General features: G+C 46.1%; 1 protein-coding gene across 1 annotated transcript in view; it reads right to left on the bottom strand.

Annotated features, from left to right (window-relative positions):
* LOC146809245 (sialic acid-binding Ig-like lectin 14) overlaps positions 1 to 26,912 on the bottom strand; it is a 349,382-nt gene extending 322,470 nt beyond the window's left edge. The window contains exons 1-2 of the mRNA XM_085614320.1: positions 26,744 to 26,912; positions 2,793 to 2,890 (exon numbers count right to left, since the gene is read on the bottom strand). Coding sequence (XP_085470446.1) covers positions 2,793 to 2,890; positions 26,744 to 26,814 — 169 coding nt within the window. The 5' untranslated portion in view covers positions 26,815 to 26,912. The remainder of the gene's footprint in view (positions 1 to 2,792; positions 2,891 to 26,743) is intronic.
* Positions 26,913 to 27,434: the final 522 nt, after the last annotated feature.

The raw sequence follows: 27,434 nt of genomic DNA on the forward strand, positions 1-27,434 counted from the left end.
CTATACATCACCTTGCCTTAGAGCTTGATATGCCTACTTTAGGAGTCACATATATATTAGAAGGGAGGGAAGAACTTTTTCATTAGTTTAGATGGAAAAGTCAAGTTCAGACAAGAAGTTGTGTGTTACTTATGTGTTGAGTGCCCGTTTGGATGAGGGACATGGATTTGGCTGTCAAGGGTGAGATTGGTCAAATCTGGAATATGAGGATTTTGGCATATAATATGCATTTTGAAACTATCAAAGGAAGAATTATTTTTTGCATCAGAAAGACAAGGAGGCTGTAATTTGGTGCTTGTGAAATGTTCAATGGATAATTGTCAGTTGAATTTGAAAGCCCTGAAAATGTTCACGGTTGTGAATGAAACACATTGGTTGAGGCTGTAACAATTACAATACAAAACAGCTTTCTGGAATTCAAAATAAAGAAGAAACTAGAAAAATTGAAAATTTAATGTAATTTTCTACCAGGGTGCACCGCTACATTTAAGACAGCATGTAGGTGCATATTTCCAAGGGAACGGTGGTGCATGGCGTTAAGCGTAAATTGCTAACGCCGCACTCCACCATTTCGAAAATCTAGGGATGAGCCGTATTTACAAAGATACGGCACATCCCTGCGTTTTCCCTAGTGCTAGCACAAAATGAAGCTGCCTTGCTCCAACGCAGGTGCCCTTGCACCATAGTGCAAGGGCACCTGTGCTGAGGGAATGATTGTTTATGTACAGTAATGTTTCCCTTCCTGCAAATAAACAATCACAAATGGTCATTTGAACCGTCTATGTGTGTTGCACTGTGCAACACGCATAGAAGTTGCAAATTGTCATTTTTTTCATGACTGTTTATGTGCAGGAAGGGACAGCTTCCTGCCCATAAACAATCATTCAAGGGGCTGCCTCCTACTTATGCCACCCTTGTAAATAGAGGGCAACAAAAAAAATCAATGAATGTTGTGGCGGAACGCCCAGCGCAACACCCAATGCCCATCCCATTCGCGCTAAGTATAGCATGAAATGGTGACTTATTTACAAGGTGGCATTAAGCCAAGCTAAGTGGCTTAATGCCACCTTGTAAATAGGGCGAAGTCTCTATCGCCACAGGAGCGTCATTATAAGTGACATTCCTGTGGTGATAGGGGCTTGTAAATAACCCCACAGTCTTTGTTGGCCTCACTCGTGCGTCTCAGTTAATGAGTTACTTTGGACATGGAAACCCTCTTACTAACTGGCAAACACACTCTGCACACACATGCAACTACTTCTGGAAGCTTAGAGAGCCAGCGTAGAGAGGTGAATGCAGGCCGAGTATCATAAATGTACATTACTGGCTTTAGTCAAATGTTCTATGACTTGCTTCTGATAGGTATATTGTGGAAATCTATATCTTCTAGAACTGACCTTAGAGAAAGGACATTATGCGAAAAAGTTGGAAACACCCCTTTTTTGATGGGAAGATACATATAGGATGTAAAATAATTTTAGCTTAAGGGTGCTTCGATGACTACAGCTCTAAGGGCACACCAGGATACCTAGCAAAGAACTGAATACGCACTAGTAAATCTACAGGGAATCTACGTTTTTGCAAAGAACTGCTGGAGAAAGTAAAAGCAGGAAAAAGACCATCCTTAATAAAGATAAGGGTTACCCAAGGGAACAGGATTCATGAAACACTAAACAGCACTAAGAGTGTGAGCTAGGAGATGAGCCTGAACAACTACTCTTGCCAGTCACTGAGATGTAAGTGAAATGGCTCATGGACTATGTATGTGACAAAACCCGCAATGAGGAGTGCCGGTATATGCACGGAGGGCATGATTAACAAAGGTAAACTTACACTTTCGTATAAGTTTGCGATTGTTTGCCATTCACAAAGGGATTTACGAGTAGTATCCTTTCCAGGGCAGAACCTCTGCACATAAAAGATAGGTCTGTTCATGTGCGGAGACTCAACACTCATAAAGATAGCACTTGTAAAGTATTTTGTGCATAGCAAACAATTGTAAACTTACACAAATGTGTAAGTTACCTTTGTGAATCAGGCCCCTAGTAGTGTGTGAACAAAATTTTACCGAGCATGCAAATGGATAGATAGCATGTAGGTACATAGGGGGATACTTGCATTGGTCCTCACTGCACAAGTGAAGTTTGTGACAGACAGGAATTGATATTCTTATCTGACACAAACTTCACTTATGCCGTGAGGCCACGGTTTCATCAGATAGTGCATTTGTATCCAACCCATGAGTCATTAGGCTCTTGTTGACTAAGCTGGACTCCTAGTTAGATGCTCTTTTAGAACATTTCGTCCTGATGCGAACAGAAGATATTTAGACACTGTGCCATCATCAACTTTTTAATTGCTTATTTCAAAACTGTGTCTCCAAAAAACTCCCTAAGCTGAATGCTTTTGCTGTAAAGATGGATTGATGGAACTGTCTATACCACCCAATATTGACGTAAACACAGTTGCAATTTTTCACTGCTGTCTCTCGTGATTCTACTATTCTTTAGAAATAAATATAGGATTTATTGAAAGAAAAAGTTCAATATCATATTCTTTCTCAGTAGAATGGATGTATTGTACCTTGTACCTAAACTAGAAATACAATTTAAAGAATAACAAGGGAACTACTGTTCTAGGTGATTATAAAATAAGAGGTCACAATTAAATCAGTGGCAAAGGGAAAACAACAGTTTTAAATACCCCTGAAAAAATAACTAAACATTTTATGTTGGCGGAGACATTGGACACATTTTTAAGCGGAAGTCATTTATAGTACAAAATTGCATTACCTTGAAGCAGGATGGTTAGAAAAAGCCTTCTTGTAAGAGCCATGGAATACTGCTTAAAGCCTAGCTCCTCAATAACGCTGGTACTATACTTGAAAGGGCTGCAACAGAGACAACAGTAAATTATGAAAGAATAAGTATGCACTTCATGAAACCTTTTTTCATTGCAGTCATTTATTAAGAGCGGGACAATACAATGTACATTTTGTTTTTATTTATGAGGAATGCATGTTCTTATTTCATGATTAAAGTACTTGTATGGATACATCAATTAGATGGTGTGAGAATACTGTTTCCAAATTAGACATCACAGGACTCAAAATCAAATCACAATCAATCCAGCTTTTTTGTACAGAAAATCATAAAAGCAAAACTGTTAAAATATCAAGATTATATATTTGAAAGAATACCCGGTACATTAAAAAAACGAATTACTAAAGAATACATAGATTAGTACCCACTGTGTTTTTCAAAATCGTTTTGATATCTCATGCATATTCATATAATCATGTCTTTCCTGTGTTTAATAATGCTTTTCAACAAGGAAGCAATTGACTTTGTGAAACATTCGTTATCCAGAAATTGCAAGGCTAGGAACGCAGGCCTGCATTGTTTCAGTGCCCAGAGTCTTAAAACAGGTAAAATCCATCTTTTTCTTTGCGTTGCATAAAATTTACAAAATAAAACTACGTGCATGTTTGACTGCGGGGATTGGTTATCGCAGGGGCAGCTAATTAGTTTTGGAGACCAGCCGTTTAGTTTAGGAAAGCTTACTGCATGGTGGAAAAATCCAAATCTAAAACGGGTTAAATCAAATCAATCATACCCACTTAATGCACAATTTAGGTACGGCTGTGTACCAAATGTAGTGAGTATAAGTTGATTAGATTGTTCCGACCACTTAGCTGAGTCACTCGCAAATCTGTTTGCCTCCATGAAGGTCAAACAGGATTTTTAAAGAAATGTTCTATTTACCGCATGCAAAATATCAGGACTGTTAAAATATTTTGGGTGAGCCAAATCTTTTGTAATTTTTTTTATATAATTCAGCCAGGGAATCTCCAGAACCCAGTCTAGCGTGAGGCTATCTTCGAAAACATCTCTGTTAAAAGAAGTTGTAGTGGAGGTCCAAATTCTGTGCCACAACAGGACCGGTTGGATCTTAATTGTATCTGAAATGTAAGTCAAACCTAATTCTGTGTGGCATACATAAATAGAGGTACTGTCTGGATCCGCCAGGAGATATTTTAGAAAAGCATTTTCCACTTGTTGGATAGGTTTGGTATTGCGGTAGCCCCATACACCTGCCCCGTACATTGCTATGCTGGTGCACTTTGCCTTATAAATTTCCGGGAGTTCGGCTGGAGGTTTTCTTTCCAGCTTCTTTGCAAAGTTAGCCTGGGCCGCAGTAGCTTTCATAAAGAGCAGACTCCTGTTTTTTATGGCCTGATACCATGTCCTCTTGTTGTCGAATAAAATACCTAAATAAGGAAATGTTGTGGTAGGTTCAACCGTTTGTGTTTGAGGTGGCCGCAAGGAAGAGGCTACTGGTACGAGGGGCAGGTTGAAAGTTGCAGACTGTCATCATTAGAGCTTCACATTGGTTTATCATTGTGGGCATTCGCTGCATGTTCTCCAATTGGTGGTTATCACAGGTAGTCACTGTTTGCGCAAAAAGCATGCCCAGCAGGAGCTTTGCATTGGTAGTTGTAGGCGTGGCTCAAAGAGGTCACTTTGCGGTTTTGAGTAGCCCAACCTTCATATTTTGACCTTTCACACTAATGGTAACCAATGGTCCAAGACCTGGGGACACTTTTTGGACCAGGACTTACTTCAGCAGAGGGCAGTAGCAGGGCTCAGGCAGGTCCAGTTAGTGCTTGCCATCTGGGCAGTTGCAGGGAGGCCTCTGGCAGCTAGTTGTGCCCCTGCAGCTTACAAAGGAGGTCATCCAACTAACTCTTGGATTTACTCTGGGTAGCCTGGGTTTAAGGCAAGCAGTTCCAATCTTCCTTCTTCAGACAGCAAGGCAGTCCTTACAGAAGCAGGGCACTTCTTCTTGTGAAACTTCCACAGGTCTAGGGGTGTTTTGATGAAAGGTTATGAAGGGCCTATTTTAAGACTTGGTGACAGCCGTTCTGTGGGTAAATTCCCTCTCCTACCCCCAAACCATGTCTGATCAGATCTTCCCCTTCCCCTGGTCCTGGCTCCAAACTGTCTAGGGTGACAAAGGCAAGGGCAGATTTGATGTCAGGTTTCTCTCTGTGTACTGCCGACAATACCCTTTGAAATGTAACCAGAACATGTACAGCTCCACTCCAGCTACCTTGACATGTAGACCCTATCCCCTCACACCTAGGAGTCATTTTTCTCGCTGTCTGGAAGCAATACACAGCCTACAACAGCAGAGCATCCACAGTCATGTGACCCACGACTCTAGCAGAAAGGCACACATGGTCTGGGCAGAAAAATGCCAACTTTTTGAAAGTGGTATATTCAGAATAGTGCCCTAAAATCTGACTTTACCAAAGGACTTTAAATTACAATTCATTTGAGTGTAAACAGCATATCTATATCCTCTCCCAATCTGATGTTAGCACTTATTAAGTGTAACAAGATAACCCAGTCTAAATCGAAGGTAGAGATAGCCTTATTGCAGTGGAAAATGTCTTTAGGAGTTCAGGGCATGAAAAACTTAAACTCACATGTTCTACTTTTTTAATACAATGCACCCTGCCCTATGAGACTTTAGAGCGTACCTTAGGGTGACTCTTAAGTACTGAAAGAAAGGGTTAGGCCTGGCAAAAGGTTTATTTTCCCAGGTCGAAATGGCAGTTTAGAACTGCATTACAGACTGCCGTGGCATGGGTGGCACAATGAGAGCTACAGAACACTAGTAGCGTTTAATTTACAGGCTCAGGGAGCACATAGTACCATTTACTAGGGACTTTCAAGTAAATTAAATGTGGCAATTTGATGTAGGCCAATTTTCCCATGTAAAATGCACAAAGTCCTTGCTGTAAATCCTCTCTGCCCAGACAAAGCTTCCCATCAGATAGAAATACCTGCTGTCCATTTAGGTATAACAAAGAGCCATGAATAAGAATTGTGTTCTAGTAGCTGAGAGGTCAAACGTGGAAAAAAGTGTCATGGATACTATGTGTTTTCATTTTAAGAAACAGAAACAATTGTACATAAATTCCTGAACATAGCAATAGTAGGTTGGATAGGTACCTCTGATGACAAAAAGGCCGACAGCTTTGGTGTGGTATTCCCACAGACTTGTTTGGTCTTCACTACTCTACCGTTTTTGGTGGCATTTAGACTGCACGCTTTACCCCAGCTAAACAGGTTTAAAGTGCTTGTGTGGTTGTAGGCGGATGAGCTGTGTACTTTGGATGCGTATCACATAATAAAAATGATTGATTCTAAAGTGCTTGTGCTCTCCCTTCTAAACATGGTAAAATTGTTATACACTACCATTACCCAGGCTCCGAAAATTATATGCCATCACTTGGATGCAACACTTATTACAGTAGCCCTACAAAATATGTCTCCAGGTCTGTCCTGCCAGCCTGTGAGTGCAGTTTTAAACTGCCATTTTGGTCTGCATAATAAACCCTTTTGCCAGGCCCTAACCTTTCTTTCTAATACTTATAAGTCACCCATAAGGTCAGAGTGTCTTGTATTTATAAAGTAGGACACACATACTTAAGTCTTACTTGTCATGAGAATGACAAAATCCTTAAATCGTCTTTCACTGTAGGAAGGCTACCTCTTCTACAGACTAACACTGGGTTACCTTAGTGATGACTTCAGTTTGGAACCAGATAGAGAAATACTTCTTCCACTCATCTGAATTGTAACTTAAAATCCTCTTTAAAGGTAAAGTTGGATTTTAAGTTACGATTCTGAAAATACCACTTTTCCTGCCTAAAGCAAATGTACCTTTCTGTCAGTGTACTGGGCAAAATGCATGTTAATGGCTCACTTGTTATTTGATGTCTATTCCTCCCAGACAGGTAACAAAATAGAGTTGGGTGATGGGCAGTGTTAGAACCGGCGGTCTCTAGTTGGCAGAGGTATACACTTCTGACAAATAGGGACCAACCAACTCTAGTCAGGGAAAGGGGATTACACACTCAGATAACCCCTGCTACCCCCTTGGTAGCTTGGCAGAGCAGACAGGCTTATCTCAGAGGCAGTGTGTTAAGCATTTATGACCACATACAGTAATAAAGTGAATACGCTACAGATGGACACGACACAGAAGTTATTATAAAAATAGTATTTTTATATAAGGCTTAGCACAAGACCAAATAACGACAAAAATATACCACAGTCTTAATAAATACTCTTTGGAAGGAAAAATAATAGTTCAAGTAAGGTTTCTTCTTGGCAAATAGTTCTTTAGCAAAGTATTCTTCTGAGCACAGTTCTTTGGCAACAATGTAACCCCCACAGGAGTCACACGACGTCGAGTCTACAAGATTCCCAAGGTTCGGCGTCGACCGCGAGGAGCGCTACGTCGAGCCTGGAGTCGCAACAGACCCCACAAGTACAGTACCTTGAGAAACGAAGAAAACGATGATCCACGGCGTCGAGATGTCGGCGTCGAGGTCGGCGTCGATCGTGCCTCGGAGTCGGGTCAATCCGCAGCGGCGTCGAGGGATGTCGGGCCGGAGCAGCGCTCACGGCGTCGAGACGGGCGTCGAGTCGATGCGATCAGCAGCGGCGTCGGGACGGGGTCGCTTGGAGGCAGAGCCGATACTCACTCCTCACTGGCGTCGATACCGGCGTCGAGACGGGGTCACTTGGAGCCGGGGCCGATACCCACTGCTCACTGGCATTGCTGCTGGCGTCGAGACTGCAGATTTTCCCTTGTGTACTGGAAACAACACTTTCCAGCAATTCAGCAATTCAGTAGATGGTGAAGTCCTTTGGCCCTGTGACTTCAGCAGGAGACTGGCACTCTTCCAGTCCTTGGAGATTTCCTAGCAAGTGTTCAGAGAGTACACACCAAGTTCCTCTCTCCTTGTGCCTTGGCAAAAATAAAGAAGCAGCTCTCAGGTTCCTCCACCGCAAAACAGCACTCTGGCAGAAAGGGGAGGCAAGTCCTTAGATCAGCAGGCTTCTTGTCCTTGGTACAGGTTTCCTTGTCAGAAGTGATCTGAGTTCTTGATTCAGGGGTCCTTCTCTTATACCCCTTTTTCCCTTTGTTCCCTTTGTCCAAGCAGGGAGATTCCCACCATCTCAGGTTTGTTGTGGGTGTTGCCAGGCAGAGGCACCTGGCCTATTCACTGAGCAGGGCAGGGTCCTCAGCCGCCCAGCAGGAGGCGGAGCCAGTATTGTCACTGGCAGGAGCAGGGCTATCAGTCGCCCAGCAGGAGGCGGAGCCAGTATTGTGTCAGGCAGGGCAGGCTACTCTTCCCTCACTCTATGTGTAAACGCCCCATTCACCCCACACTGACTCACTCAGACCTCTGGAGCCACCCAGCCCCTGACACACACACCAAACCAGCAGAGACCGGTAGATAGTTGGACAAGAAAATAGCCACTTTCTAAAAGGGCTATTTTCAAACATAGAATTTAAAAACCATCCATCCTAAAGGGTGTGTTATTAAATTCTGAGTTCAGGGATACTAAACTCGACTTGCTACCATGCTCCCTGAGTCAGATAGATTATAATGGAGTTAATAATCAGTCTGCCCAGTCTGGCCTATTGGAGGCAGGTAGCCCTTCAATAGTGAAAAACGAAAATGGCTGTAATTCACTATTAGGTCATGCCACACACATCAGGGCATGACCTACCTTTTACCAACAATGCACCCTGCCCTAGGGCCTACCATAGAGGTGTCTGAAATGTGGCAAAGTGAAGGTTTAGAGACTGGTAAGTAGGTTTCCTTACCAAGTCGACATGGCAGTCAGGGACTGCACGCAGGCGCTGCGGTGGCAGGCCTGAGACACATTTTACACGCTGCTTCTGTGGGTGGCACAACCAGTGCTGCAAGCCCACCAGCAGCAGTTAACTTACACGCCCTTGGCACACGCAGTGCACTAGACTAGGGTCTGAACAGTAAGTCAACCAAGCCAATCATGGTAACACCAATCAATGTAACAATTTAACATAGGGAGCACTTGCACTGTGGCACTGATCAGCAGTGGCACAGTGCCCAAAGCAATAATCCAGCAAAAACATCGTAAACAGAGGAGGCAAACAGAAAAAAATGGAGGAGAGACTCATGCCAATGATGCCAGGTCTAACACGTGTCCCCTCCAGCTAAAATGTGGGGAGAACTACCCTTCACCCAGGGAGTCCTCATCACTAAGGCGGAAAAATCTGGACAGACCATCAGCATTGGCGTGATCGGTACCAGGGCGGTGTTCCACCGTAAAGTCCATCCCCTGTAGGGAAATGGACCACCTCAACAGCTTTGGGTTCTCACCCCTCATCTGCATTAACCATCTGAGGGGCCTGTGGTCTGTCTGAACCCGGAAGTGAGTCCCAAACAGGTAGGGTCTTAGCTTCTTCAGCGCCCAGACCACAGCAAATGCCTCACGCTCTATCGCACTCCACCTTTGTTCCCTGGGAAGTAACCTCCGGCTGATGAAGGCTACAGGTAAGTCTCGGCCCTCCTCATTCATCTGTGCTAGAACAGCCCCCACACCATGCTCTGAAGCGTCTGTCTGGACAATGAATTCTTTTGAAAAGTCGGGTGCCTGGAGGACCGGTGCGGTACACATTGCAGTTTTCAGGGTGTCAAAGGCGTTCTGACAGGCGTCAGTCCAGATCACAAGTCTCGGCTGCTTCCTGGAAGTCAGCGAGGTCAAGGGGTGCACAATGTTGCCATACCCCTTGACAAACCTCCTGTAGTAACCCGTGAGACCCAAGAAGGCTCTCACCTGAGTCTGGGTTTTGGGCGGTTCCCAAGCCAGGATGGTATCTATCTTGGGTTGCAGGGGGGCCACCTTGCCGCTCCCTACTTGGTGCCCCAAGTACACCACTGAACCCTGCCCAATCTGGCACTTACTGGCCTTGATTGTGAGGCCTGCTCTGCGCAGGGCCAACAACACTTCCTGGAGGTGGCGCAAGTGTTCCTCCCAGCTGGCGCTGAACACTGCTATATCGTCCAGGTAGGCGGCGCTGAAATCTTCCAGTCCGGCCAATACCTGGTTAACCAACCTCTGGAATGTGGCAGGGGCATTCTTCATCCCAAAGGGCATCACATGGAACTGGTAGTGCCCATCTGGTGTGGAGAATGCAGACCTCTCTTTTGCCCCATCAGTCAAGGCGATCTGCCAGTACCCAGACGTTAGATCAAACGTACTAAGGTACCGGGCAGCCCCCAACCGATCGATGAGCTCATCAGCTCTGGGGATGGGGTGTGCGTCAGTCTTGGTGACCGAATTGAGTCCTCGGTAATCCACACAGAACCGAAGTTCTGGTGAAGCACCAGGCGCTGCAGCCTTTGGGACCAAGACCACTGGGCTGGCCCAAGGACTGCTAGAGGACTCAACCACCCCTAAGGCAAACATCTTGGAGACCTCCTCCTTGATATATGCTCTGACCTTTTCAGTCACCCTGTAGGCCTTGTGCCTCACAGGAGTGCTGTCCCCAGTGTCCACATCATGGACACACCACTGAGTGACACCAGGGATTAAGGAGAACAGATCAGGGAATTGTACCAACAGATGGCGACAATCTTGCTGCTGCTCAGGGGTCAGTGTGTCAGAGAGGACAACACCATCCACTGACCCATCTTTTTCTTTTGCACACAGGAGGTCAGGAAGAGGCTCACTCTCCTCCTCCATCCCAGCATCTGTGGCAAGGAGCATGCCCACTTCGGACCTTTCTAAGTGGGGCTTTAACCGGTTGACATGCAGGACCCTTAAGGGGTTCCTGGGAGATTTCAAGTCCACCAAGTAGGTGACAGCGCTCTTCTTCTCCACAACCTCAAATGGTCCAGTCCACCTGTCCTTGAGCGCACAAGGTTCCACAGGGGCCATGACCCAAACTTTCTGACCAGGTTGAAGCTCAACCAGAGTGGCATTCTGATCGTACCACCGCTTCATCTCTTCCTGGCTGGCCTCCAGATTTGCCTGAGCAAGATCTCTGAAGCGCCGAGTCTGGTTCCTAAAGGCCAGCATGTAACTATATACATCCTGGGGAGGTTTCCTGGGAGATTGCTCCCAGCCTTCTTTGACCAGACTCAAAGGTCCTCTTACCGGGTGACCATACAAAAGCTCAAAGGGGCTGAACCCTAGAGACTTTTGTGGCACCTCACGGTAAGCAAACAGCAGGCATGGCAAGAGGACGTCCCATTTACGCCTCATTGGTTCTTCAAGACCCATGATCATGCCTTTTAGGGTCCGGTTGAATCTCTCAACCAGCCCATTCCCTTGAGGGTGGTAAGGAGTGGTAAACTTGTAGGTTACCCCACACTCCTTCCACAGAGACTTCATATAATTCGAAATGAAGTTGGTGCCCCGGTCTGACACCACCTCTCTGGGGAACCCCATGCGGGAGAAAACACCCATCAGTGCCCGTCCCACCACGGGGGCCGTCACTGTGCGGAGAGGGATGGCTTCCGGGTACCGGGTGGCATGGTCCACCAAGACCAGGATAAACCTGTTGCCCATGGCTGTCTTGGGGTCCAGTGGCCCCACAATGTCAATTCCCACTCGCTCAAAGGGGGTACTGACGACGGGAAAAGGTTGGAGGGGAGCCTTCTGCTTCCGCCCACTTTTCCCACTTGCCTGGCAAGTTTGACAGGTCCTACAATGGATATCTGAATCCCTTCTCATCTGAGGCCAATAAAAATGGGTGACAAGCCTGTCATAGGTCTTGTCCTGCCCCAGATGTCCAGCTAACGGAACGTCATGAGCCAACCCCAGTAGGAAGGCTCTGAAGCGCTGGGGTACCACCAGCACACGGGCTGACCCAGGTTCAGCAGCCTTAGGCTCGCTATACAGGAGGTCGTTCTCCCAGTAGACCCAATGTGATCCTGACTGATCACCTGTCGTTTGGGCTGAGGCCTGCTGCCTCATACCCACAAGAGAAGGGCACACTTTCTGTTCAGCACAAAATTCCTCCCTGGAGGGACCACCATCCTGCTGCCAATGGGTCAGCTCGGGCAGGTCTCCCAGTTCGGCCACTTGTTCTCCTGTCGGTTCCAGGGCATCCCCCTCAGGGTCTGCTCCCTCCTGGACCGCGGGAACGATGGGGGACGGTTTCCCGCGCCCCCTGCCTCTTCTCTTCACGGTTGGGACCTGGGCCATACTTTCAGGCTCCGGGCCCCCATCAACACCCTTACTAACTGACATGGACCGGGTGGTCGCACACACCCACTCAGGCAGACCCAACATTTCCAGATGCGCTTTTCTCTCCACCTTAGCCCAAGGGGAGTCCTCCAAATCATTGCCCAAGAGACAATCAACAGGCATGGCGGGCCTCACAGCAACCTGAAGAGTACCTGAGACCCCCCCCCACTCAAAGGGAACTTGAGCTACCTCACACTGACTCTGTGAGTTGTCAGCAGCTACAACGGGGTAGAATGCATGAGGGACCACCTGCTCTCTGGACACCAAGTGACACTTGACAGCTGTCACACTCGCTCCGGTGTCTCTGAGAGCTTCCACCCTATGGCCATTAATGGTCACCCACTGCCTATATTTCTTAGTGTTACTAGGCAGAGGGGTTGGAGGGACCATTTCCACGTCTCCTAAAGAGACCAGGGACATTTCTGCGGGACCCCACCCACCGGGGGCACCCATCTCCTCCCCTCCCAGGGCTACACTCGCTACCTGACGAGGGGGTGCACGCGGCGGTGCATTCGAATCCTTCATGGGACACTGGGGATCATAATAACGGTGTCCCACCTGCTTACAGGCATAGCAGGTCATGGGGCCCCTGTGAACAGGTTTACCTGTCGGGGCCTCTGGCTTCTTTACAGGGGGAGGCTGGGAACCCTTCCCTTGGTTCCCTTGGGGACTACTTTGGGGCCCTTTCTGAAACTCCCTCTGTTTACCCCTGTCCCCCCCACTCTTCTGCTGGGGACCCTGCCCACCTTTGGCTGAGTCTCCCACTGGACCCTTGTGGACCCTGGTACTGACCCAGCGGTCCGCCTCCTCAGCAAGTTTTCTAGGGTTAGATATCTTGCTATCAACGAGGTGCTGGCGTAGCTCTGGAAAACAGTTATTAGACAAGTGCTCCCAAGCAAACAAATCATAAAGAGCATCATAACTATCAACCTTGCTACCCTTTATCCAACCATCCATGGTTCTGCAGAAAAAAGACACATATTCAACCCACGTAGTACCAGGCAACTTCTTACATTCTCTAAAGGTTTGTCTGTACTTTTCTGGAGTTAAGCCATATCTCAGCATTAAAGCATCTTTCATATGAGTATAAGACATCCTATCCTCAGCAGGAAGGCTCAACAAGGTATCTCTCCCCTCGTTTGTAAAGCGGCTCCACAACCCCGTTCCCCAATCCTTCTCAGGGACCCGGTGGGCCAATAACGCTAACTCATACGCTTTAAACCATTGGCTAATATCTTCATTCTTACTGTAATCTTTGATCACATCTTTAGGAAAATAAAACCTACTTTCTGCAGGCACGGATGGAGTGCTGCCACCAGAGGGATTCAACTCTAAACTCTTAGTTTTAAGCTCCATCTCCCTCACCATCTTTTCACGTTCAAACGCTAATTTCTCCCTCTCAAAATCTAATCTTTTGCTCTCCATTTCAGCTTCTCTCTTGCTTCTTGCATTCTCTAATTCCAACTGCCCTCCTAATTTAAGTTTTGCCATTTCCAACTTGTACCCCCTCTCCTTCTCCCTGTCTTCTAATTCTTCGGGGGAAAGGCTCCTAGAGGACGCACTACTGCCTGGAGATGACACTGGCCCACCTGTGGGCTCTTCCTCTTCCTCTTCTTCTTCCTCTTCCGGTACCACCACCGGATCAGAGGGATTCCTGGCCTCTAACCAGGCCTTCAGCGCTTTGAGGAAGCCCTCTTTCTTTGAGACACCTGTGGTAGGAACTTTAAACTGCTTGCAAAATCCTTTTAGATCTTTTAGCGTGTAGGAATCTATCTTCTCCTTATCAAATTCCCCCACAACAATCTCCACAGGTGTAGCAGCTCCGGCATTCTCCATGGTCAAAACTGGCAGTGTTTAAAAAAATAAGCTCCAGGAAAGCGGAGAACAAAAATAGAATATCCTACCAAACAGACTGTGGCTGCGTTATGGTCTGCTTTCACTATGTAGCGTACACTAATCACTGCACATGAGTCATAAATGCAAAGTTCAAATCCTCACCGCTGACCACCAATGTTAGAACCGGCGGTCTCTAGTTGGCAGAGGTATACACTTCTGACAAATAGGGACCAACCAACTCTAGTCAGGGAAAGGGGATTACACACTCAGATAACCCCTGCTACCCCCTTGGTAGCTTGGCAGAGCAGACAGGCTTATCTCAGAGGCAGTGTGTTAAGCATTTATGATCACATACAGTAATAAAGTGAATACGCTACAGATGGACACGACACAGAAGTTATTATAAAAATAGTATTTTTATATAAGGCTTAGCACAAGACCAAATAACGACAAAAATATACCACAGTCTTAATAAATACTCTTTGGAAGGAAAAATAATAGTTCAAGTAAGGTTTCTTCTTGGCAAATAGTTCTTTAGCAAAGTATTCTTCTGAGCACAGTTCTTTGGCAACAATGTAACCCCCACAGGAGTCACACGACGTCGAGTCTACAAGATTCCCAAGGTTCGGCGTCGACCGCGAGGAGCGCTACGTCGAGCCTGGAGTCGCAACAGACCCCACAAGTACAGTACCTTGAGAAACGAAGAAAACGATGATCCACGGCGTCGAGATGTCGGCGTCGAGGTCGGCGTCGATCGTGCCTCGGAGTCGGGTCAATCCGCAGCGGCGTCGAGGGATGTCGGGCCGGAGCAGCGCTCACGGCGTCGAGACGGGCGTCGAGTCGATGCGATCAGCAGCGGCGTCGGGACGGGGTCGCTTGGAGGCAGAGCCGATACTCACTCCTCACTGGCGTCGATACCGGCGTCGAGACGGGGTCACTTGGAGCCGGGGCCGATACCCACTGCTCACTGGCATTGCTGCTGGCGTCGAGACTGCAGATTTTCCCTTGTGTACTGGAAACAACACTTTCCAGCAATTCAGCAATTCAGTAGATGGTGAAGTCCTTTGGCCCTGTGACTTCAGCAGGAGACTGGCACTCTTCCAGTCCTTGGAGATTTCCTAGCAAGTGTTCAGAGAGTACACACCAAGTTCCTCTCTCCTTGTGCCTTGGCAAAAATAAAGAAGCAGCTCTCAGGTTCCTCCACCGCAAAACAGCACTCTGGCAGAAAGGGGAGGCAAGTCCTTAGATCAGCAGGCTTCTTGTCCTTGGTACAGGTTTCCTTGTCAGAAGTGATCTGAGTTCTTGATTCAGGGGTCCTTCTCTTATACCCCTTTTTCCCTTTGTTCCCTTTGTCCAAGCAGGGAGATTCCCACCATCTCAGGTTTGTTGTGGGTGTTGCCAGGCAGAGGCACCTGGCCTATTCACTGAGCAGGGCAGGGTCCTCAGCCGCCCAGCAGGAGGCGGAGCCAGTATTGTCACTGGCAGGAGCAGGGCTATCAGTCGCCCAGCAGGAGGCGGAGCCAGTATTGTGTCAGGCAGGGCAGGCTACTCTTCCCTCACTCTATGTGTAAACGCCCCATTCACCCCACACTGACTCACTCAGACCTCTGGAGCCACCCAGCCCCTGACACACACACCAAACCAGCAGAGACCGGTAGATAGTTGGACAAGAAAATAGCCACTTTCTAAAAGGGCTATTTTCAAACATAGAATTTAAAAACCATCCATCCTAAAGGGTGTGTTATTAAATTCTGAGTTCAGGGATACTAAACTCGACTTGCTACCATGCTCCCTGAGTCAGATAGATTATAATGGAGTTAATAATCAGTCTGCCCAGTCTGGCCTATTGGAGGCAGGTAGCCCTTCAATAGTGAAAAACGAAAATGGCTGTAATTCACTATTAGGTCATGCCACACACATCAGGGCATGACCTACCTTTTACCAACAATGCACCCTGCCCTAGGGCCTACCATAGAGGTGTCTGAAATGTGGCAAAGTGAAGGTTTAGAGACTGGTAAGTAGGTTTCCTTACCAAGTCGACATGGCAGTCAGGGACTGCACGCAGGCGCTGCGGTGGCAGGCCTGAGACACATTTTACACGCTGCTTCTGTGGGTGGCACAACCAGTGCTGCAAGCCCACCAGCAGCAGTTAACTTACACGCCCTTGGCACACGCAGTGCACTAGACTAGGGTCTGAACAGTAAGTCAACCAAGCCAATCATGGTAACACCAATCAATGTAACAATTTAACATAGGGAGCACTTGCACTGTGGCACTGATCAGCAGTGGCACAGTGCCCAAAGCAATAATCCAGCAAAAACATCGTAAACAGAGGAGGCAAACAGAAAAAAATGGAGGAGAGACTCATGCCAATGATGCCAGGTCTAACAGGCAGCATTCCTCATCTGAGCAGGATGATCTGGGGGTTGTAGTCAGCTCTTCAAGAGATTCAAATTATAGCCTAAGTGCCTGTGCCCACCCCGTTCCTGACTTCTGAAGCTGCGTGCAAATGGTACTCACACCTAGGCCAGCCTATCTTTTGCCACCCTAGACAGTTTAGAGGCAAACCCATGGGAAGGGGAAGAAATGACCAGAACCAGGTAAGGGGTAGACAATGAGAGTGACCCCCACACACAGGCTGACCTGGTTATAAAAGTGGCACCCTCACAACGTCTTATCAAAACACTCCTTGACCCGTGGAAGATTCAGAAGTAGGCCTGCCTGCAGTCTGAATGAGGAAGACTAGACCTGCTTGCTTTGAATCCAGAATCCCTAGAAGTGATTCCAAGGGTCAGTAGGCTGAATTCCTGTTTGATCCAGAGGGACAGAACAAGCTTTCAGAGGCCACTCTGCTTCTCCGCTAACAAGACCAAACTGGATCTGAACTGGTACCCTCTGCTGGCCTCTGTGGGAGTGACCTCTGACCCTCCAGTGCAGTCCTTCAAGTTCTGGGCTCTTGGCTGGGCAAGTGAAGTTTTCACCTGATCCAATGTAGTGGAACACAGAGAGGCGCAGGATCTCCCATTTCAGCTCCTAATCAGCAGCCTCCCTGGAACCAAAGCAGTGATGCACAGTGCTGACATAGGGCCTTCCATCACAGCACCTCACAGCCCCTGATCCAGTTACGACATAGGTCCTCGCACTGCACCCACACTAATGACAAAAGGCACAACACCCAAAGTGATGCTCCTGGTCCTGTACCCGACCCATTATCCATCGTAGTTGGCCTGGACATGTGACTTTGTCCCGGTACAGCGCAACTAGATATCTGCAGGTGGCTCCTCGCTCCTTTTTGGCGCCATTTTTCCTTAAACCTTAAACACTCACAACTATAGTTCTACTGATTAGATTTTTAGCAATCTATTGTCATTTTGTCTATTAAAATATTCTGTATTGTTTGAAATTGGTATGAGATATTTCTTGTGTATTACTGTTTGGATTCTGCATAAATACTTACATATTTCCCCTAAGTTAAGCCTGGCTGCTTTTGTGGCAGATTACCTGAAGGTGAAACAGGTTTATTTAGTGCCTTTCATGGTTCAGCTTGACAAGGGGTGTGTTTATTACTTTAGTGGGTCTCTCACCCCTCTCAACTAATAATCCAATTACTACCAAAGATGTTGCTTAACCTGTGTGTTTACAATAATAAAAGTTTGCATGGGTTGCAGTATGCTTCTTACTAGTATGGTATTGTAAAAGGAGTACTAAAGTACCTTCGCAGTAGTAGAAGAAGGTAAACTTTAAATGCAAATTTGACTGCAAATCAGCTGGAAAAGGGTTGTAATTGACCCCACTAGATATTATGAACAGAACCTCAATGTGGGCTATGTGAAGGTTTAGGATTATTTGTTTGATTCAATGTATGTTGAGAGTGCAGATGAAACAATAGAGGGTTTGGTATCTTTATTTAGAGGTAGGCCCAATGATTGATTTCAATACTAGGATGAGCATCTTGAGCTGAGCCACTTTTGTGGAGAGCAAACTGTCCTTGTCAAACCACATGAGGCAACAGTATACTTGTCAATATTGTACAGGACTCTCTTAGAGAATTTAAACAGAGTTAGTGTGGTAATCAATGCCTTGGAAAGTGTTTGGTGAATATCATCACCAAAGTGTGGAAATTACAGAATCTACCTCTTTTCAGTTTGGCAAAATCATTGTATTCCATCATAGAGTTGAGAATTCTACTTCTTCTTCTTGGTCCTACCAACACAATATCACAATCGAGGGAGGTATAAAGATGTGGTTAAAAATAAAGAAGGACATCTAGAATACAAAACCTTTCATCATCTTCCTGGAATTTACTGACTATTTTTTTTCACTTTTTTAACATTCTTGATTTTTCATAAATCATATTTATTACAAAATCTTTTTGTGAACTAGAGATTGAGCTTTATATTAAAATGCACATTATACTTTTATGAATTGCAATCTATCTTTGGGATTCCCGCAACATGGATTTACACGGGAATAACATTTCTCATAATAATATCCTATGTTTTATTATATCTCCTCACGGAACAGAGTGGCAAAACAATTGCAATTTTTAATGGAAACACCCCACCATGTCTATATGCGGGTCGTAAGTGTCCCTGCCCTGTCCAAGGGTGTGGGCTGCATTATTAAATGTATGCCCATCTTGCCCAAGGAAGAGGAGGCTATGTGTTTACCCCCTACCTGGCACAACGGAAGAGAGGTTTTGTTTCCTAATTGGCCATAGCAAATTCTTCACCATGCTGAATAGTGAGGTGGGCATTAGGGGCTCAATGTACAAAAGGCAGTTTACGAATCATGATCTACAAATTGCACACTGATTATTTTACAAACAACCTAACATATAGCTGCATAACCTATACCTGCTGTTAGGTATTGGTTGTGCATGATGTGAGGCTTCAACAAGGTATGGGAGCACAATTATCTTCTCACTAGGAGCCAAGCACCCTATTGTATTGCCTGACTCACTCAAAGGAGTGAAGCAGAGCAGTAAAAGGCTTACTAAGAGGAGTAGGTGTGGGCTAGTAACTAGGGATTCAACATTCCACACATGGAATTGGCAGAAATTGGTGACTCCACAATTACTCTTGTAACCCAGAGTTCCCGCAAAATTCGGCCAATCACCGTGTGGTGGAATTATTTCCCATGAGACTCCAGAAATGTGAGTGAAAGCACAATTTGGCATCTCCTAGCACCATTTTCTAACATGGGCAGTCGAGAGTGGTCGCAGTAAGAGGGCTGCTTTTTGAGTAGATTTGCTACAGCTCAAACATATATGTTCCACTCAAGTGGCAGCAAAAGCAACTCGAATGGCCACACCACATTGTGCCGTTCACGCTGATTTTTCAATGCTGCTCTCGTTACTGGTGCTACATTGCAGTGCAAGCAGCGTGACATGCATATTTCTGCCCGTTGACGGAACTCCACGGAATGTGTTGAACAAATTCTGCCAATCCCTATTAGTAGCCAAATTTTGCATGCACTCATTATCATCAAAAAAGCATTGCAATATTTATCAAAAATCACTGTCAGCAACACAGCGTTAAGTAGGGCATTAACAAACAACATAACGTGCCTGTGCCTTTCTTTCATTATATGGAGCCATAGGGCCAACCACTAAAGGTCTTTGCATGCCCAGGGTGTACAACAGAGGTTCTAGCCTCAGGAGTGATTGAATCTTGTTGGAAAAGGTAAGGTGTCATGAGTTTTTTGACCCTGCAAGCATAGTGTCACTTCTTAAATGTCTTTTTCTTTTCTCTTTTCTTACTGGTTTACGGTGCCCGGTATTTCCCTGGACAGCCCAATATAAATTTTGATAGTGATAGCACAGAGAACCCACTCCTGTGCTGCCCAGCAAGCTCCTCACCTGACCGGCTCTGTTCTCTGTCAGTGCGGGAGATGTCAACTGCTATCTCCCTGACTGCTGCATGTGGGCAGGCTGCAGAGCTTGAGGTGGCTTCCCAGCTCTTTCCAAACATATGCACGGGGAGCAGACACGATTCCAACACTCCTCTTCCTTTCACTGCTGCGATGGGTGGGGTCCCAGACCCCAATCTGGAACATGTCGACCCCTTCCTCTTGGGTCCCAGGAATGGGGTCCAAGGACACTTCCTGTGCCTTCAGGGACTGGGGATGGGTTCATGGGCTCCTTTTTTCATCTGCTGGCCCAGGGGATGTGGTCCCTGAACCTTGCCGATCTCTGTGGAGGTGGCCCACACACACCCCCCTCCCTGCATCATAAATTATTAATGAGGTTTGTGACGTCCACTGGGCACTACCCCAGCCCAGGTGTTCCTTTTGGACTTGCAGCAGAGCCCCACGCTCTCTGTTCCTCGTGCTTGTGTCAAAGGTCACATCTTTCCCCTTGGATATGTTGCGCCCTGTTGAACCAATTTGTTGATCATGGGTTTATTTTTCTCCTGGTGGCAGCCCCTTGCCACTTGGAGCCTTTTCAAAAGGTGGCATTCTTGGTGGGAACTGGTTCCACTGGTCCCTGTGCCAGCTATTTTTCTTTTTCTTCATTTCAGGCGAGACACAGATGTCCAGGACCTACAGCACTGCTGCTCTGGTGAAGGAAGTGGGATATCACAAGATCATTTGGCAAAGCAAGGGCAATAACATTATTTCATCCTATATTTGGGCAAGGCATGCAGTAGAAGAATACCTCTCCGACTGCTTGTGTAGGCGCCAAAGTTTTGAAAAAGTTAAGCAATGTGCTTGAAACACCTTTAACCCTAACCTTGTCGTATGAGGAGAATTGTATGACTTTGTTGTCTGTTTCCAACCTGATTTACAGGCTGTGGAGACATATGAATAAGGAGGGTCTAGGGAGCATCTGTTTATTTGCCATGCAGTCTTGTCTTTCTCACTGCTCTTCCCAAAGTTTAGGAACGGTGAGGGATGTTTAATAACTAATCTCTCTAAATGGCACATGGCCCTTTTTTCATGTTCAGTTCTTTTTTATGAGTTATCAGGTTCATTCGCTTTATATTATTTTCATAGAACTAAATATGGCAAAAAACAGGCCGACTGGTCCAGGAGAGACCCACTGGTCCTGGGGTCAGCTGGAGAAAGAGTCCTTAATCCATTAGGACATCTGGGGGCTTGTCCTTCCAGCTGTACATGGTGTTGCTGCCATCTAATTCCAGTGTTCAACTCTCTGTCTCTCTGTCAGGGTTCACCCCTTTTCCCCCAGGAACGCGCTACAGACATACCTCTTCAACCCTCCTCTTCTCCTTTTCAGCCCCCGGACATGGGGATCACTGGTAGCGATCCTGGAACGGCTGACCTCCCCGGGCTCTGGCTCTTTAACATCGATGCCGCCAGCCCATCACCGGACTCCGCCCCCGGACATGCTTCAAGAGACGATTTGCCCACTCTGAGAGGGTGGAGTCCCAAACAGGAAGAGAAGGTGAACGACGACGGAAGAGCGGAGGAGAGAGATCGAGGAACGACCGGACGCGAAGAGGGAAGGAAGACTACAGCGGAGCAGAGGCCTGGCGGTGGATCAAAGGTCGAGGAGCCAGGAGGCTTTGCTTGCGCTGCGCCCAAGTACGGACCAGGAGGTTCCTGGCTCCAACAGGTGCGTGAGCGTCTCCGGGGGCCGGGGCGGCGGGTGGTTGACAGCTCCCTGGGTGGACAGAGAAGCGGGTGGGTGACGTACCGCTTCTTACAGGTCAGTCCTGCTCCCAGTGCTGGTTCCCCTCTGACCTGACCGTCTGGCCCCTGTGGTGCTCCGTCACTTCCCCCTCCCTGACAGCCTCACAAGTAGCCTGAAAGTAAAGGCCGTATTTTCTTTCTTTTTTTCTTGTCTTCCCCACACGCCTACTTGGAGAGCCTGCGGACGACCCAACAACCCAGAGGATCCAAAGAGCTATTCCCCACGAGCGTGATGGAACCTCGCTTCAAGGACATCTATTTGTACCGGATTGCTCTCCCTTACCCGACTGGTGTGAAGACTTTAAATTAAAAAAACCTTGCATCCTACTCTGTGGTCACAAGCTATCATTCATCCCGCCACTCTCTCCCATGTGCAAAAGTTTTTAAGAGGGGGTAGGGAGCGCTTTAAATTTCAGGTGCCCATCGCCAGTCCTATGGTGCCACATCACCCCTCCATCCATATAAAAACTCTAGTGCTCACCATTCCTCGACAATTAAAGATGGCGCTGTCAAGTGGACTCTGTGCCACATCTCTTGGGTCCTCACCTCCACCACTCACTGAGAATACTGCCAGGGACTCACCAACCAATATGTCAAGGTAGAGCCCCAATAGAGCCCCCACTTGTGTTGGCTCCAAATGTCTGGGCTCACTCCTTTGTTAAGTGGGCCTGGGTTGGCCCAACCTTGGTAAAGTGTGACAGCTAATTACCAGATGCAGATTTTCTTACCCACCCATTCCTTCTAAGGTGCTGAGTGAAGCACTGTTGATGGCTCCTTTTGTGTGATGAGACCTTTGAGCCCTCTGCTGGGGAGGAAAGTTATTAACGTGGCCCAGCACAGTTACATAAGACCTAGAATCTAATCCTGAGCTGAGCAAGCTAAATATGGCAATTCTGGATAATCCATAAGGTGTACATGTAGGTTCTTGGGACCTGCGTATTCTAACTGAGCCTACATATGTCACCTAGTTTGATGGTTCACTGGCCTTTGTAGTCCTAAGAGAAGTAAAACAGCAATCTAAGGCAGATTTCCTCCTATGTATTTAATTAGGGCTCCTAGTTTTATGGTATTTTCTTTTTTATGTTTTCCATGGGTATTTACCCATATTTAATTTCTTATTGGTACTTATCCATATTCATTTTGTGTTTGATTATAAATGGGGTCGCAAAATGGTATATTTCCACATTTATTTAACATCTTGGATGTGCACTCATATGCCTGTCTCGTTTTAGCAAATCAAGCAGCCACATATAACAAAACGCTACACTAACAGGTACATATTAACATTATATGTGTTTGTATGTATGTAAGGAAATCTCATCAGACAGAATGGAGAATCTCTCACAGACGCACCATTTTCAGTGTTGTTTAGCTTTTAAAATAGAATATAGACATAAACACATTGTTTTCTGTCTGTGTTTATCTTCAACAGTCAGTAAAAACAGAAAACTGTGAGCCTTATACACAATACAGTGACAGTGCAGATAAACCAATAAATCCTTCTGAACCTACCTATGTGTCCCACTAATATTATAGGGCCCCTCTTGAATCAGACTACCCGTGCACATTTACAGGGCTGCGCATGACTGTAGCCTATCATGGGCGCTGATTCACCAAAATGCCAGGGGTAGCAGTAGGGACATCACATACTCTTTGACCTCAATGACATTATAGGAAGTGACATCATATAACCTAACATCATAACAATTGAGCATTTGAATTGGATAGTATCAAAAGGTAACACAAAGTTGTGCTAGGATGCTGCTTTGCATTATTTAGTATCAAGGGGGAGTTCAATGGATGATGCGAGCGGGTTCCAAAGCAACCACCGATAGTTTTTAACACAAATTCCTATCTACAAACATTGTTAGACAGGAATTTGCACCAAAATCCTATGCATCCTCGAGCCAGGTATAACAACCAGTTTATTTTTCACTTCGTAATGTTTTTCCAACTTTGCATGTGTACTTTATTATACAGCACACATACAAAGCAGGAAAAACCTTCAAATTTATTCTAGTACAAAACCTGTGCTTCAGAGAGTGCCCACACCTTGCACTCTGGTACAGGGGTAGGTGCATTGTTGCATGGCTGCTAAAAGTGCACATTTTTTCTCCCCCTTCCCCTCTTTGATCGAAGGTAGTGGAGCAACTTTGATGTAACGTTGCCTTGTATCAAAAAATTGCAAATCTGGGCCTCAATTTCACACAATCTCATTCACTGACTGTCATTTGACTCTCATTTGCTTTCACTCACACACACATGCCAACACATACAGAAATATTTTCTCACATATATGCACACTTTCTCTAAATTAAAAAGCCTCTCACTCCCAAGAACGCATACAACATACACTTAAATCCATTTTTGCATTTACCACATCTGCTAACATAGGCCCTAAGTGTGCTAAATTTCTATTACAATACTAGTGAATACTATGGTATGCAGAGCCCCCATGTGTTCTTGCCACTGATTTTGCCACCTCACAGGCCAGGAGTCACAAAGGCAGCACTATGGGCCACAATGCTCAAGCCAGGGGTTGAAGCTGTGACCTCTTGTGATCCCTAAGTGTCGTCCATTACACGCAACCTGCACACTTATGTACACGCATTTACACATGTTCACATATAACCAGCACCATGCCCCTTACTCTAGCTGCGTCGCAGGAGCCTTATCTTCTAAAAGGCAGACACTGGTGGTAAACACGTGTGGTCCAATTACCATGTGATTACTGTGTGAGAGACTGGAGTAGAGAGGCACTCCCATAGTGAAGGTCAAAAGCAGGGTTATTAAAAGTGAAAAATCTGGCAGATTAAATGGGCAGAACCCTTGTCACTACACCTGCATAACACCAGCATAACAATATCGATATTAGTGGGTGATCGCAAAACTCTCTAATTAATAATTTCGCAGTTGGAGGTAATTTCTGTTCCCCTGTGAACACAGGAATGTAATAGGGTGACCAACTGTCTGTAAATTTCACGGACCATCCATTGTTTTAGTATGATGTCTGTAAGGCATCCATAATTCGAGGTCCCCAAGTTACGGATGCCTTACAGACATCATACCAAAATTAAATTGAGGAATTTCAGGAAGGTATGCTGTTCCCCTGTGAGAGACCCCATGAGTTTAAAAGTTTCCACTCAGGGCCTCTTGCACTTATCTTTTAATCTGTAGACTGAGGCTGCCTGCAGCAGCCCTTCCCAGACCTCGCTGAGACTGTGGACTGGCCAATTGTCATTCTGAGACTACAGTCCATTATCACAGATAGAATGACAATGGGCCCTATGTAGTGACAGCAAAAGTCAGATTTCAACATACAAATAAAAAAATACTGTTTAATGTTTATTGGTACATTAGCACATATATTGATTGCAGAAAGGGCCTGATGTGGCTTTGCAAAGCGGCGCGCATACTGAAAAACTGTGAAGTGTACGGTTGTCTCAACCTTATATAAACTTATTTTGACTTGTACCTATTTTGGTTGTCTATTTAGATATATACTATTGTGCGACCTCCTCTGATATGTCTGTAAATTGTATGTTTTGTCCCAAATGTTTGTCCTGAATTATGATCATCTGTTCAAAATTTTTGTCCAGAATTTTGACACTTTGTCCTCAATTTTTACACTGGCCATCAATGAATTTGCACCCATGCCAGTTGGTCACCCTAGGAAGGGGGCCTGCAAGGGACAGCAGAGGCCTCGCTCCTGCGTTTGCATTTCTTCAAGGAAAACGTTCCTAAAGGAGCAACTGTCCCTTAAAGGGACACAGGATGCTTTTGAAAATGTTCACTTTCAAAGAAATACATGGGGGAGCATGAAACAGGCCCCTGGACCGCCAGCTGATCCCCACAAGGCCGCCTACGAGTGAGAGTAGTTTGTTTCCCATCGCCCCACACAGCAGCCGCCCCAGTTCCTAGTTCTTAATATCTGCAAATGTTTTCAAGCGCTCGGAGTGACTACAAATGACTATCTCTGTCCCCACATTTTTTACATCTCCACTTTCCCCAGTGGCTGCAGTATTAGAGGCCTTGGGATCATTGCCGCTGATAGAGGCCTGTGTGTTCTCTTTGTGTCATCCTGTCCTCAGCCTCGTCAGTGTAGATGGGGAGCGGAGTCTATCAGCCCACAGCAGCCTCGTGCAAGGTTAGTGGCTGTTTGTGCAGTTCCCTCACGTGTGGTTAATGCTGAGATAGTCAAATACCCTCACACACTTGGACAACGCAGGGGAAAGGGAATATTAATCCATTTCATCCCCAGCAATGTAGCTCTGGTGGGGGCAATGGGATACCATCTCTGGCAAGGCAAGGACGAGAACATCATTTCAACCTATATTTCTGCAAGGCGTGAGGTGCAAGAACTCTAACCGGCTGCTCGTTTAGGCCAGGAAGTGTTTGCAAATGTAAGCAGTGTGTTTGTAACACTCCTCTCCCTCACCTTGACCTGTAAGGTGAATGTTGTCATTTTGTGGTGAGTTACCAGCCTGAATGACAGACTATGTAGAGATATCGTGAAGAGGGGCTGTCCAAGGACATCCAATTATGCGCCATGGAGCCTTGCCTCTCTCTGGGCTGCTTCATTTTGTTTTCGCTTTCTTCCGAAGCTTCAAGAACTGTGAGGGGTGATTAACCTCTAATATGTCCCAAAAGGACACAGGGCCCTTTTTTTCATTTTCTGTTATCCATGATCAATTATCCGGTTTTTACTTCATATTATTTTCATTGAAGAAAATACAGCAAAAGACCGCAATAGCACAGTATGGACTCTGGAGGTGGGGAAGGAAGGGGAATGGCCGAGTAAATCATTATTTCTGCAGTGATCAGAACTTCTTTGCAGAACTACAGCACTGACAGTGAAATGCTGTTTTTCTCACCAAGACGACTGGCCAAAAATGTCTCAAAGCACGAAAAGTCACCGAATGAGGAAAGGGCGGTGCCCTCAGTTTGGTGGGCGTTCCTTCGGGATTATTTGCAGAGACCGTTGCTAATGGAAAAACCACTGTTATTTTAGAAACATTAAAGCACAGACAGACAGATACATATTTCTGACAGTAAATTCTAAAGATATATTCATTATTTATCTAAAACCATTGTTAACAAACACAACATGATCCACGTAGATGTGCTGAGGCTAAGGCACGTCTTACCAGAGGAGCTCCGCAGACCCTCGACCACTTGCAGAAATAATAAAAATAGACCGCGATGAACAGAGGCACATGGATGACTCAGGGGCCCAGCATCCGACGGGTGTCTTCAAGCAAGATTCAAGAATGATGAGGGAATGAACGCACGAAAGATATTCACAAGACCCGCCTGTTCCTGAAACGGCGGCTTTTAGAGAAGTGCTAAAGCAGAGCGATATATTTGGAGGACGTCTGATGGTCAAGAGAGTGTGCGTGAAACAGCCAGTAAAGAGGGCATGGCCACATCCTTCTGCACGTGACGCAGCGGCTTGGCGCTGAGATCTCGGCAGTTTTATGAGTTTTGATACAAATATACAAGTGACGTTCACATGTGTCGTTTCTATAGATCTACGTTGGTGGAAATATCGTGTGCGTACAAAATGCTCCTGGCAATAAACTGTGAAGGATGCGCGGGAGAGACGCAGTCCCTTTGTGGACGTTGGTGCTCCCACCGTGGACCCATCTCTCTATTCTGTTAAATCCTGTACATTAGAATGAAGCCGCAACATTCTCAATAAGAACGACAGACACGGGCTAACGTTCAAAAGTTTTAGTTAAAGAATATACGAGCAGAAATATATCAGTCAGGTTAGTATATAGTCCTATCATTATAGGTACAAAGAAATCAGTAAAGTTCGGCAGGAGATCCAGCATG

Source organism: Triturus cristatus, chromosome 7 (genome assembly GCF_964204655.1).
Source record: "Triturus cristatus chromosome 7, aTriCri1.1, whole genome shotgun sequence".
NCBI classification, from domain to species: Eukaryota; Metazoa; Chordata; class Amphibia; order Caudata; family Salamandridae; genus Triturus; species Triturus cristatus.